Source organism: Myxine glutinosa, chromosome 8, assembly GCF_964187855.1.
Source record: "Myxine glutinosa chromosome 8, kmMyxGlut1.1, whole genome shotgun sequence".
Lineage (NCBI taxonomy): Eukaryota > Metazoa > Chordata > Myxini > Myxiniformes > Myxinidae > Myxine > Myxine glutinosa.
In genome coordinates, this window is record NC_136268.1 from 45,135,316 (window position 1) to 45,149,670 (window position 14,355).

The 14,355-nt window shown below is 36.4% G+C and overlaps 1 protein-coding gene across 2 annotated transcripts in view; it reads left to right on the plus strand.

The window, feature by feature from the left end:
• INTS6L (integrator complex subunit 6 like) overlaps positions 1 to 14,355 on the plus strand; it is a 120,515-nt gene that overhangs the window by 38,762 nt on the left and 67,398 nt on the right. Inside the window, exons 6-7 of one of the 2 annotated variants that reach the window (XR_010985499.2) lie at positions 171 to 299; positions 570 to 626. Coding sequence is in view for 1 of the 2 variants with exons in the window: in XM_068124373.2 (XP_067980474.2) it covers positions 171 to 299 (129 nt within the window). In the remaining variant the exon portion in view is untranslated. The remainder of the gene's footprint in view (positions 1 to 170; positions 300 to 569; positions 627 to 14,355) is intronic. The other variant, XM_068124373.2, reaches the window with a different exon arrangement.

Genomic DNA, 14,355 nt, shown 5'->3' on the forward strand with positions numbered 1-14,355 from the left:
GAATTATGGGTACAAATGGGAATGCTAAGATGCCAACCAAAGATGGTCCATGTTTTGGTTGTCAAATTAGCCAGGGGATTTTGTAGCACTTTTCTTGATTTAGATACATTGGTAAAACAGGGTCTGTTGAGAAAATAGCATTTCGATAGCTGTGCATTTGTGTGTGGCAGGTCGCTCATACTGCGTGCGCACACAGAGAATGTTGAACCAGTGCCTGGAGTCACTCGTGCAGAAGGTGCAGAGCGGAGTTGTTGTGCACTATGAGAAGTGTGGGCCTGATCCGCCAAAGCTACCAGAAGGTGCTTATTACCTCCACCACCGAACGTGTCGGAGGTTATGTTTTCACCCCTGTTTGTCTGTATGTATGTGAGCAAGATATTTCAAATACTTGATGGACATGTTGGGTGTGTGACAAGGACAAATTAATTCGATTTTGGTGAAGATCGGGATCTGTCCTATGTGTGACACAAAACATAAATTGTTCAGGCTGGTGGAGGTATGTGCTCTACTCAGTGCCGTTATAGTTCTTCACTTGTCATACAATTTCCTTTTTAATGTTGTATTTGAAGCTTGAGGAAGATTGGGGGAAGTCACAAACTCCCAAGGAGGAGCAAAGAAGTTGGCAAGTAAGTGAGGATATTTAATTATCATCCAGTTTCGCTGACGAGAAATTTACAAGAAAGTTGGCCAATGAATCACATGCATCCACAAAGGGGTCATTGTCCTGTTGGAATGTAAATATTCGCTGCAGTCCAAGGTCATTTGCACTCTGAAGCAGGTTCTCCTTTAAGATGTGCCTGTATTTGGCTCCATTCATTGTTCTCTCTATCCTTACATGTCTCCCAGTCCATGCCATTGAAAAGCATCCCCATAGCATGATGCTGTCACCACCATGCTTCACGGTAGGGCTTGTGTCAGATGGGTGATGAGCTATGCTCACTTTCCGCCAGACGTAGCGCTTTGCATTAAGGCCAAAGAGTTCAGTTTTTGTCTCATCAGACCACAGAATATTTTGCCTCATGTTCTCAGTCTTTCACGTGCCTTTTTGAAAACTCCAGGTGTTGCTGTCATGTGCCTTTTTCTCAGAAGTGGCTTCCATCTGGCCTCTCCCATAAAGCCTAGATTTGAGAAGTGTTGCAGAGACTGGAGTCCTTCTGGCAGGTTCTCTCATCTCAGCAAAGGAACTCTGTAGTTCTGTCAATGGTCATTGGGTTCTTGGTCACTTCCCTGAGGAAGGTCCTTCTTGCCCTGTTTCTCAGTTTAGTCAGACGGCCAGCTCTAGGATGAGTCTAGGTAGTTCCATATTCTTTCGATTTCCTAATGATGGAGCTCACTGATGGGCTCTTGGGAACTTTCAACAATCTTGAAATTGTTTTATACCCTTCCCCAGATCTATGCCTCCTCACAATTACATCTTGGAGATTATCTTACAGACAGTTCCTTGGACTCCATGGTAGAGTTTCTACTCTGACATGTACTGTCAACTGTGGAACCTGAAATAGAAAGGTGTATTTCTTTCTAAATTATGTTCAATCAACTGAATTGGCCACAGGTGGTCTCCAACCAAGGTTTGGAGAAATCTCAAGAATGATCAAATAAAAGGAAATTGGATGCACATGAGCTCAAATTCAATGTCATAGCAAAGGGGTTGAATACGTATTGATTCAAGACATATAAGCTTTTCATTCTTAATTAATTTGCAAAAATTTCCAAAAGATATTCCATTTTGACATTATGGAGTACTATATGTAGATCAGTGACAAAATTTTTTTAGTTTAATCAATTTGAATTCATGCTGTAACACACCTCACCACCAAAGGGACAGAAATACAAGTTTGTGTGGCAAGGGTGCCCAGAAGGCGTGAATGGTGTTGGTGTCCTGTTTTCTGAGGAGTTTGTCGACAGTGTGGTGAGTGTGACGAGAGTGAGTGATAGGTTGATGATGGTGAAAATGATGATTGGAAAGCTCTTGGTGAACGTCATCTCAGGATATGCTCCGCAGGTTGGTCGGAGCGATGAAGAGAAGGACAAGTTCTGGTGTGCAATAGAGAAGCTGATGGAAAGCGTGAAAGATAAGGAAGTTGTTGTGGTAGGAGGAGACCTAAATGGACATGTGGGAAGGAGTATGGACGGTTTTGATGGAGTTCATGGGAGTTACGGATATGGTGTGAGAAATGGAGAAGGTGAAAGGATTTTGGAGTTTGCTAATGGAGCTGATTTGTTGATTTGTAACACTCGGTTCCAGAAAGAGGATAATAAGCTTGTTACATACACGTCAGGTGGGTCGACAACAACCGTTGACTAACTGATGGTGCGTAGGCGAGATAGGGGGCACCTCCGGGACACAAAGGTGATCCCGGGGGAGGAGGCTGTTTCACAGCACCACTTGGTTGTCTGCGACATAAGGTTGAAAGGTTCGAAGAGAGCTCGGCGGGTGGAGTACCAACCGAGAATGAAGGTGTGGAGGTTGAAAGAGGTGACAGTGAGGGAGGCATTAAAAGAGAGGCTGAGTATGGTAGAGGATGATGCGGTTGAGCTTGAAAGTGGTTGGATGTCAATGAAAGATAGTCTGTTGGGAGCCGTTGGTGAGATATGTGGATGGACAAAAGGACCACCGAGGCACTCGGAAGCATGGTGGTGGGATGATGAAGTTGGAAAGAAGATTGACGAGAAGAGGAAGAAGTTCAAGGAGTGGCAGAAGGTGAAGGGTACGGGGGCAGAAAAGGAAGAGCATGAAAGTTATAAGGCAGCCAAGAAGGCTGCAAAGAAAGAGGTAGCAAAGGCGCAGGAGGCATGAAGGAAAATGTTCGGAGAACGCTTGTATTTGGAAGAGGGTCAGAGAGCGGTATTCAGGATTGCAAAGCAGATAGCGAAAGAGAGGTGTGATGTGATGGGGGTGAGTTGCTTAAAGGATGAAGTGGGACAAATCGTTGTGGACCCAGATGGAATTAAAGGAAGATGGAAGAGATATATGGAAATACTGTTGAATGCAGAGAATGAATGGGATGGCAACATAGAGAGTAACCCAGTTTTAGGACCGGCAGAGAAGATAACCGAGAAGGAAGTTGAGGAAGCGATTAAAGCAATGAAGAGTAGAAAAGCAGGAGGGCCGACGGGTGTTGTGGGAGATATGTTGAAGGCAGCGGGAAATTGGGGTGTGAAGAGAATGACAGAGATCTGCAATCTGGTGGTGAAAGAAGGCCGCATTCCAGTGGATTGGGAACTGAGTACCCTCGTCCCTCTATACAAGGGGAAAGGTGACCCTCTGGACTGTGGCTCGTATCATGCGATAACGTTATTGGAGCATGGAATGAAGGTATTGGAAAGGGTGTTGGAGAGGAGGATAAGGAAGAAAGTGAAGATTGACGAAATGCAGTTTGGATTTATGCCAGGAAGAGGAACGACAGATGCGCTTTTTATTTTGAGGCAGTTGCAGGAGAAGTACATGGAGAAGAGGAAGAAGTTGTTTCTTGGGTTTGTTGATCTGGAGAAAGCATTCGATAGGGTTCCACGTGAAGTAGTGACATGGGCATTGAGGAAGTTAGGAGTGGAGGAATGGTTGATCAGAGTAGTGACGGCAATGTACAAAAGAGCGCGCACAGCTGTAAGGATGAAGGACGGGAACAGTGGTGAGTTTGAGGTGAAGGTGGGAGTGCATCAGGGGTCGGTACTAAGTCCACTACTATTTGTAGCTGTGATGGAGGTGCTGGCTCGGAACGTAAAGGAGGGTTTACCGTGGGAGTTGTTGTATGCAGATGATCTGGTGTTGATTGCAGAAAGTATGGATGCACTGAAGGAGAAGATGAACAAGTGGAAGGAATGTATGGAGACGAAAGGTCTGAAGGTGAATATCGGAAAAACAAAGGTGATGGCAAGTGGTAAAGCATGTGGTGAGGTGGAAAGAACTGGGAAGTGGCCATGTGCTTTGTGCAGGAAGGGTGTCGGAGTGAACTCAATTCAATGTACAATGTGCGCTGAGTGGGTTCATCAAAAATGTAGTGGTTTGAGAGGGTCATTAACCAGTGTGGCAGCTACATTCAAGTGTAAGGTGTGCACAGAGGGAGCTGCAGATGGAGGAAATGTTGAGTTGGATCTTGGAGACGGCGTGAAGCTGGAAGGTGTGAAAACATTTTGTTACCTAGGAGACATGCTGAATGGAGAAGGTGGATCAGACTCGGCAACGGTTGCTCGAGTGAGATGTGCATGGAAGAAGTTTCGGGAACTGAGTGGCGTGCTGACGAGGAGGCGAGTGTCGTTGAAGCTGAAGGGAAAGGTGTATGCTGCATGTGTGAGAAGTGTTATGATTTATGGGAGCGAGACATGGGTAATGAACGTAGAGCAGCAACGAAGGCTGGAAAGGGTGGAAATGCGAATGGTTCGGTGGATGTGTGGAGTATCGTTGAGAGAGAGGAAGACAAATGATGAATTGCGAAAGATGATGGGAATAGAGCCTGTGATGGATGCTGTGAAGAGAAACAGTTTGAGATGGTTTGGTCATGTGTTGAGGAAGGATGAAAGTGACTGGTTGAGAAGAGTGATAGTAGTGTATGTATGTTGCTTCTGGGACACTCTCATTTTCCCATTGACTTACATGTTTATTTTCCTCTTAACCTCATTGCCCATTAACACCTCTATTTCTGCCACCCTGATCTTTACGAACCTTTTGTCTATAGTACCTATCCTTAATGTTGTTCATTAGACCACTCAAACACTACAAATATTTGTTTTCCCTTATAGACCTATAATCCTTCTTCTACATATCATCTGGCAGATTATCTTTGACCCACTCAAACATCGACCCATTCACTTACATGTTAATTTTCCTCACCTCTTTACGAACCTTTTAGCCTTTTGACACCTATCCTTAATGTTGTTCATTCGACCACTCAAACAATGATTCCCCCTTGGTCTTATGGTACTCTTACTATCAATGATCCCGAGTAGACTGCTCAAACATCGATCCTACAAATATTTGTTTATGTGTAGGAAATAATTTAATTCTCCTACAACTCCCTTCACCATCTAATATATTAACAAAAAAGATGTTTGTTTGGTTCTTTATTAAGATATTTTAACTGAGCTAAGATAAAATGGTAAACCTCCCTCAATGTTCTTGTTTGAGCGCCTCCAGTGCCACATACCATTTTAAAATTAAAGTATATATTTTCCTGACAACCATCAAAGTTTTCCGTCCACTCAAAAATATTTCCATCTTTTTTACCCAATTCACCGGTATTTAAATTAATTCTCTTATTTGTTTTGTAAATTTTTTTACCAGTTGTCTTTTCAATTATACCTATTTGATATTTTTCACATTCGTTATGTTTACCATTTATATACCAAGGTTGATTACACCTCCACTCTTTAGTCTGGTTGGTACTTGGTTCTATCATTTATATAATAGTAAAAAGGCGGCGGTAGCCCGTTAAAATCCCTAACCCCCCTTTTTAACTTATCACTTATATACTTATATTACCATAAGGGAGACTATCAATTCCATTTTCTAAAATAAACCTCTTATCATCAAAAGCCCCCAATGCTTTCTTATTCACCTCTTCTGAATATAATTTATGTTTATAACTTCTTATTCCATTAATCTTTCTAAACTCTTCTTTCTTTGTTGTTAAACAGTTATAATAATCCTTAAAGTTTATTGTTTCTTTAATAACATTTTTCTTTACACCTTTTAACTTCTTATCAGTCTTTTCAACGTTATTCACAATGTATTTATAAGCATAAGCCTTTGACCTCAATCCCACAAATTCACTCATGACATTTCCTCCTAATTCATCCTTAAACTTTCCAATCACCTTTTTATTTTTAGAAGAGAACAACTCACTCTCTGGACTGTAATTACTAGTGTCATAGATATTAATGTCCTTTTTCATGTCTGAATAAACATCATCAGTATTAATTTGCAAAATAAAACTATCTGTATCCATATAAAGTAGATTAACATCATTTTGATATTTCTTCCTCAAGTTATTATAAAAGTAATCATACATTAATGACTTTGATAAATCAAGAATTGATGTTCCAATATAAATAGGTTTGTCCATTTCAATACTCTCTTTAATCAAATGGATCGCACAAAAGTTCTCAGTAAAGACCTCAGCTCTAGTAAAACTCGGTCTATTAATTAATTTTGATGCTTGTTTCCAAGATGTTGATAGTCTGATATTTTGTCTTTTTCTCACATTTTCCATGGTCTTACCAAAGACCGCATTATTCATCAATTTATAAAAGTCTTTCTCAAAATCCGTTTTTGACTCTGTTCTTCTTTGTGTATTAAAATCAATGTACCCCTTTAACCAATGACTTTGATTGAACTTTAGAACCCTATGGATCTTCTCTACTCTTAGACCTTTTGATAAATATTGTTGCAAATTTCTTTGGTGTAGAACATAATTTTTCTTGTTATATAATGTAGTAAGTAATTTTTCTGTTGATTCACCTATATTAAATGATTGTTGATAATCACTTAACCACTCCTTCTTTGGACTTTCCTTTTCACAAGCAAATGGGAGATCTTTGTGTTGGTTATGAAGTTCCTCTGGATATTTCAAATCGACCTCAAAATAATAACCAACCTTTGAATCATCCAATTCTTTTTGTGTAGAGATACATACATCTTGTAAAACGTTTTTGTAGTCTTTTTCCTTTACCCATCTAAGTTTTCCATAAGGAAGAGCCTGAGACATTGCCCAGCCATACAGGTTGTTCGCATCATAATACATCAAGTAGGAGCTCTCTACCGATGGATCATAATTTGGAATGTACTTGTTATTTGCTTTAGCATATCTCTTTGAACAGACTTGTGAAATTCCTCCTCTCTTTGACTTTTCAATCATCAAAAGCATATCAACATCGGTTATCAAATCCAAAGCTTGTTTTGTCATTTTCAACATCGCGCTCCAAGCCAATCCAGGAGCAGTGTAATAGTGAGCAGGATCCAATCCATATCCAGAATGACAGATTGTTCTGAAAGCCTCAAACACATCAGCCAACAAAAGCACATCAGTTTTGAGGTACAAATCGTGATACTCACCGAGATTCTTAATGTTATATTTTTTCCAAACATTTTGTGCGTGTACATAATCTTTATCAGATATATGACTATTATTTAATTTGTTATAGAAATTTTCTTTTAAAGGAAGTTGTGTTTTATTGAATCTCTCAAATGAGTCCATATAGTCATAGGGGTAAATTCCCTTTTGTGTTAGTAAATCTTTATCTGAAAAATACTCTGAAAGACTTGGAAACTCTTTTAGATTTTGAACCAAGTTAGCCAATGGACTTGCCATGAATTTAAATGTATCAAGAAATCTGATATGAGTAATAGGAGATGTGTGAATTGTTTTTGTGAATGAAATGTATTTCTGATCCGTGTTTGGAATTGCTGAGATACTTCCAGAAGTCTTTGAGAGTTCCTTGATAAATAGATGTGTATCATAATGAGCGTTGTTATGAAGAAAAACAGGAATGAAAGAGGGGAGTTGATAATTAATATTACAACTTTGATGAGCCGGACCTCTATATTTACCAGTGAGATGACAATGGTCTCTAACCTTTAGACCTTTACCAATTTTCTCCTCACAAATATGACAGACATTGTTTTTTATAAATTCCCTTTTTTCTTTACTTGTTAAGGACATTGGTTTATTGGTTTCTCTCATTATCTTGGTTAATCGAACACAGTCTTTTTCTAGTCGTTTCACAAACTCCTCTGGGGTATTTGAGCCTCTATACATCTCTAACTTGTTATATTCATCACCAACGGATGATTTGATATAATAACAAAAACCACAAGGAGTATGTTTTTGATATTTATTTGTGTATGATTCTTTTGGATCTGGAGAAGCAGTATCAATTTTTTCTAAAATACTTTCAAAATCAGCATATATAACAAATGGATGTTTTATTGTTTTCTTTTCATCTTTGAATGTGATCTTTGAGCCTTTTTTAGGCATGTTGATTACCGTTGATTTATGTTCACCACAATAATTTGAATGTTTATCTAATCTTTCTTGTGTATGGAAGAAGTTAAGACAACGCATACAAATATATATTTTATTTGTTCTTTTACATACTTGTGGTTTTATTAATTTTCTAATATCTTTGATGTATGTGTAATGTGAATTTTCATCTGAATTAGAATATAGAAGATTAATATGAGTTTGTTTACAATTGTCAGAAAGCTTTAAAACATGAATGTTGTTTGTTTCTGTTAAACCATGAACATTAACTGATAAATTATTCATCTTTTCAAATTTAGGAATATCATTTAAAGCCATAGGAAACTTTAGATCTTTCGTATTTAATGTATTCTCATATTTTTTATAATGAGATACTCTTTCATCATGAAAATGTGGAGGATGTAAATGTGCCAGAATAGACCAGAGAAAACATTTATTGTCTTTATTTTTGATATTGATAACTGCTTTTCTATTTTTGATAACACTGGATAAATCAATGTAAGAAGAAGCTTTTAGAGGATCTGATTTAAGAATATGAATGTCTATGTAAATAATTTTTCCTATATTGAATCCACTTCCTATGATTGAATTATCCACATCTTGCTCTTGTTTAATAAGTTCATCATAGACTCCTGATGTTTTAAAATCTTGATATGAAGATATAAAGTGTGGCTCAGTTCTCATGTATGGTGTATCTATAACTCCTACGTCCTTTGTCATTTCTAATTTTACTCCCATATAAAATTTAAGTGGTTTCATTTCTTTTAGTGTTTTTTCAATCAACGTTTGAACAGCAGGTTTAACTATTTCTACAGCATCAACTATAGACTCTGGTTCAGGAGGTTTGAAGTTAAAGACTTATTTTAATATGTCCTTTGAATGCGCCATCAGAGTTTTTAGTTGTGATAAAATTTGATAAATGTTGATTTGTTTTAAGTTGTATTTCGAAGCCTTTCTTGAGGATATTTTTATTACAGGCAGAACAGTGTTTTGTTTCCTTCTGAATAGGAGATAGTAGGTGAAGTAGATTAAATGTGTGTTTGTTAGTTTTAAGGTGTCTTTTGTATTGTTTATATTCTTGTTCACAAACGTCGCAATACATTGCTTTGATCATATTTATATAGCAAAATTATACTTAAAGTAAAACACCTTTTTAGAGGCTTTTTTAAAGATGAAACTGTGCTTAAAGTAAAACACTTATAGAAGAAAGTGCCTTTTTACAGGCTTTTTATATACTAGGGCATTGCCCGTACGTGGGTGCCCGTTCCTTGCCCAAAAAAAAAAAAAACGCTACCCGTACGCTCTACCCCGCCCGTACGCCCGTAAACAAAAAATAACAACGCTCTTCGCTTCCGCCCTTCGCTCTGACTGAATTGGGAGAAATAATGCGCATAAGAAATCGAATTACGTACCGTAATGGCGGTCAGCTCGTAACGCGCACACTGTCCGGAAGTTCGCATATCGCATATCTATCTATCTATCTATTAATGCCCATTTATTCAATTATCGCCAACGTATTTTGGCTTTTTGCAATTTAATCGCAAGGAAAAGTAGAAAGAGAAGAGGGAAAAAAAGAAAAGCCTTGCCTTGCTGCAAACAGCTGCTGCAAACAACAACAACATGGAAGGCTGCACTGTCCGGAAGTTGGCATATCGCAGTTACGATTATTTTAGTGTTAATGGCCAATTATTCAATTAGCGCCAACGTATTTTGGCTGTTTGCAATTTAATCGCAAGGAAAAGTAGAAAGAGAAGAGGGAAAAAAAGAAAAGCCTTGCATTAACGCATTAACGCTTGCATTGCATTAACGGTTCGGCACACGTGATAGCTCGCTGCTCTCTGATTGGTTGAAGCGTTTTTTGGACATAGCTCGGTAGGTACTTGTCCGATTAATTACAAACCTTGAAAAGGCACATCCTCGGGTCCCCAGCAATATACCTGGCAAGTTTCAAGTATATCGGACCCGTGGTTGTCGAGAAACAGCGGTCACAGACAAACACACAGACACACAGACAGACACACAGAGATTACTGGCATTATAGATAGATGAAAATATAAGTGTTTTACTTTAAGCACAGTTTCATCTTTTAAAAAGCCTCTTTAAGATGTCTATACTTAAACTAAAACACTTTTTCACTCAGAATCATCTGAGTCATAACTATCACATGAATACTCAGAATCATACTCAGAGTCATCAATAAAGCTACTCTCATAACTATCATTTGAGCACAAACTATTAGCATCATAACTATCATCTGAGTTCAATGAAATACTATCATCACCATCGTCCGAGTTCAATGAAATACTATCATCACTATCGTCCGAGTTCAATAAAATAGTAAAATCTTCACTGCTGTAATGACTCATATTTAATTAGCAGGAAAAATATTCCCATCAATATCTATATACTTTCTTTCATTAACAGATTCAATCTCTACATTTTTAATATCAAAAGTTATCTTTAAATAATCTCTAACTATCATAGAACGAAATGACATTTCACCAGAAATATTAACATCATTCATTTTACTTAGATCTACACCCTTTGGATTATTAAAGAAAATACAAATGTCTCCTCTAGAATTATTAATGGTCATCATTCTTTTTCAAAGTATCGCGATCGATCACTTTTTCAAGCTTTGAATAAATTGCCAGGAGTAGAGGAGAAACTTTTGTTAGATTTACTTTAATGGATGTCTTTCCAGGTATAGTTAGAGCTCTTCCTTTAAATGAAATAGAGGGGCTCATGTTATTTTTCATAACTGGTTTTACCCAAAAATTTCCATATTTATCTTTGTTCAATTTAACATCTTTGACATATTTTTCTATATCTTCCACCGAAGTAGAGATTGATTGAAATTTGTCTTTTGTGCTTTGAAACATTGTATTTATTAATGAATAAACTTGCGTTTAGTTTAAGTAAAAATTTACTCTATAAATATGATAAGTTCTGAAGGATATTTAGAATTTCCAGACTCTTCATCTATCTATAATTCCAGTAATCTCTGTTTGTACGTTTGTACGTTTGTACGTTTGTACGTTTGTACGTTTGTTTGTCTGTGACCGCTGTTTCTCGACAACCACGGGTCCGATATACTTTTAACTTGCCAGGTATATTGCTGGGGACCCGAGGATGTGCCTTTTCAAGGTTTCATATTAATCGGACAATTACTTACCGAGCTATGTCCAAAAAACGATTCAACCAATCAGAGAGCAGCGAACTATCGCGTGTGCCGAACGTGGCGGACACACTCTGCCTCGGATGGCACATTTGAGAGCGTATTCATTTATTTCACGTTTGCAAACTATGTTGGCGTTAAACTATGTTTTAAAACTAATAAAAACGAATTTGCGATTCATTCGCTTTCCTGCGCGTTTGTGCACGCGATGGCGATTTCTTTACCAAACTCCGGAAGCCGTTCGCTTTGGACCAAACCATTTCATGTAAATAGAGGGGGGGGATATAATTTTAGATATAGATATAGTACGGGCAATGCCCTAGTATGATAAATTAGAGAATTGTCCGGCTTGTGATAGAATAGGGCTTAATAATGAGGGTTCATATAAACAATGTATTTTCTGTGATTTAATTTTAATTAATGATAATAAAAAATATAAAAATATATATAACTCTTTTAAATTAGAACCAAAAATGAATTACTTTACAAGATTAATAAGAGAGATGAATGTTAAGTATTGTGATGATAATACACCATTTCTTTCAAGGGAAGAGACTATTTGTATTGAGGAAATGTATAAGGGTTTAATGATATTTATTATTCAAAATAATTTTAATGGAAATGTTAATACAAGATACTATATAAATAAAATAATGAATTATTTTGAAATTAAACCCGAACTCAGGATAAAATATAGAGTTTCTAAAATAGCTCAAAAAAAGTTAGATGACTTGTTTTCCAAATATATAAATGAATGATTTTTTACCCGTTTGGGAAAATAAGATAAAATTTAATAACCATAAAAACATTCCAAATTCATTGAGATGTCTAATAGTTGGTTCAAGCGGATGTGGAAAAACCTGTTTACTTTTAAAGATGCTCCTTGGTCCTAATTTTTTAGATTATGATAATTTAATAATTTTTACAAAGTCAAGTTTTCAACCCGAGTATCAACTGCTCTCACAGGGTTTTAATGCGGGTCTTAAAAAGGAAGACATTATCGGTTTATTTAAACTTCAAAACAAACTAAATGATTATAATATTGAAGATATAATACAATTATTTTGTGATACACAGAAATCAAAATCGAAACCAAAACCCATAACTTGTATTCTCAGTGATAATACGGATGATATACCTTCACCTCAAGATTTAGATAAATCAAAAAAGAACCTCGTCATCTTTGATGATTGTGTTAATGAGAGAAACCAAACAGTAATGGATAGCTACTATACAAGAGGGAGACATTCTTCTTGTAATTGTATTTATCTTAGTCAGTCATATTTTCAACTCCCTCGGCACTCAATAAGAAACAATGCCAATACTTTTATTTTATTTAAGTTAAATTCAATAGATGTAAATAATTTTTAGAGAGATAATTGCTCTACGTTATGTAGTAAAAAAGAATTTGAAAATTATATGAAACACACGATTGGAAAATATAAATATATTGTTGTGAAACAAGATGAGATACTAACTGATATTTTACACACATAAATGACAACTATTATTATTAATCTTGTGGGTAAATCTGCTTCAGGAAAGAACTTTCATAAATCTAAACTCTTGAAGAGTAAAAATGAAAAGATTGTAAGTTTTTTTTTAAAACACCCTATGATTCGTTTTGTAAGTACTACAACCAGAGCAATGCGACCAGGAGAAGTAGAAGGGAAAGATTATTACTACATTTCAATGGAGAAACATATGCGATTGAGGAACGAAGGTCAAATACTTGAGGAGGTCTCTCTTGGTTCTACAAAATATTCACATTGTAAGAGTGAGTTAAATAAAGTAAAATCTAACGGTGTTGGGATTTTAGAAACGAATCCTGAAGGAATGAGACAAATTATTAAACATTTGTGTGGTGATGGAGTTGAGATTTTATCATTCGGTTTTGATATCAATGAGGAGACTCAACGCAAACGTATGAAAAGCAGAGATACAAGTATTAGTGAAGAAGAAATAACAACTCGTATTAATACCAATAAAGAATTTGATGAAATATTTAAAGAAAAGGATTTATTTCAACACATTTACGATAATGACAAAGAAAAGGAAAATTTTCCCATTGACCTTTACAATTCATTAAATGATATTTTTCAATAAATAAATACAGAAGATGAATACCGAAGAAAGAGCAAGAAAGTTTAAAGAACATCAAGAGTTGGTTTCAAAAGTTGTAAAGCAACAGGAAGAGATAAAGAAGAAACGGAAACAGAAACTAACTGGTGAAGAAGCCTTTGAAAGAAAACAAGAGAAATTTTTTAAACCACTTTTGAAAACTCAACACTCACCTACAGTTCCCACAGTAGAATTTACTCCAAAAAAACTTCAAATGCTCAAAGATTTTAGTTAAATGACGGTGCAAGAACTTGGAGAATTAGAATATGATGATGAAGGATTATTTCGGAAACTTGAGGAGGTAAATCAACCACCTAATTATGTTGTGGAAGCTCTTAAAAACAATGAATATTCGGCGGGTTCAAAAACCAGAGCAGGTCTCATTCCAACAGAAGAACCAGCACAGTTCCATCTTGTGAAAGAAAAGTTATTGATATTTAATGATAAATTGGTGTTCTTAAGTTCTGCTCAACCAAATGTTGAATTAACTCCAAGATTAATGTTTCTTCTAACAAACTCCGGATTCAGCGGTTCAAAATATTTTGATGAACCACTTGATATGGAAAATGCGGAAGATAGGGTATATATTGATTTACTAAGCTCACTTGATTATGGAGTTTCTGTTGCCGGTAAAAGTAAGAAGAATGAGAAGGAGAAACATATTATTGATGCTTTAAGTAAGCTTGGTTCGGGTGTTAGCTTTCTTCCAAATGACCCATCACAATTAGTTAATAGGTTATTATTGTTGGTAGGTAGTAAGAAGGCTGGAAACAACAATTGTTTTAATGAAGCATCCGCCATTTTAGATCAGTTGATGAATATGAAAATAATTAATAAATGTCAATACAAAGATATTTTATTAGATATTAAATAAGATGAGAAGCACAATTCTTAGTTTTAATTTCACAACGAGTGATTACACAGCTTCATTCCCTTACCCACTACAACTTGACCCCCTTGCCTCATATGAGGCTTCTTTGTTGTCAATGGAGACTTACAATACACTTTTTAATATCACAGAGAAAAACAACAAGTTTAGTTATAATCCAGGAAGTGGGTACAAAACTATAACAGTTTCAC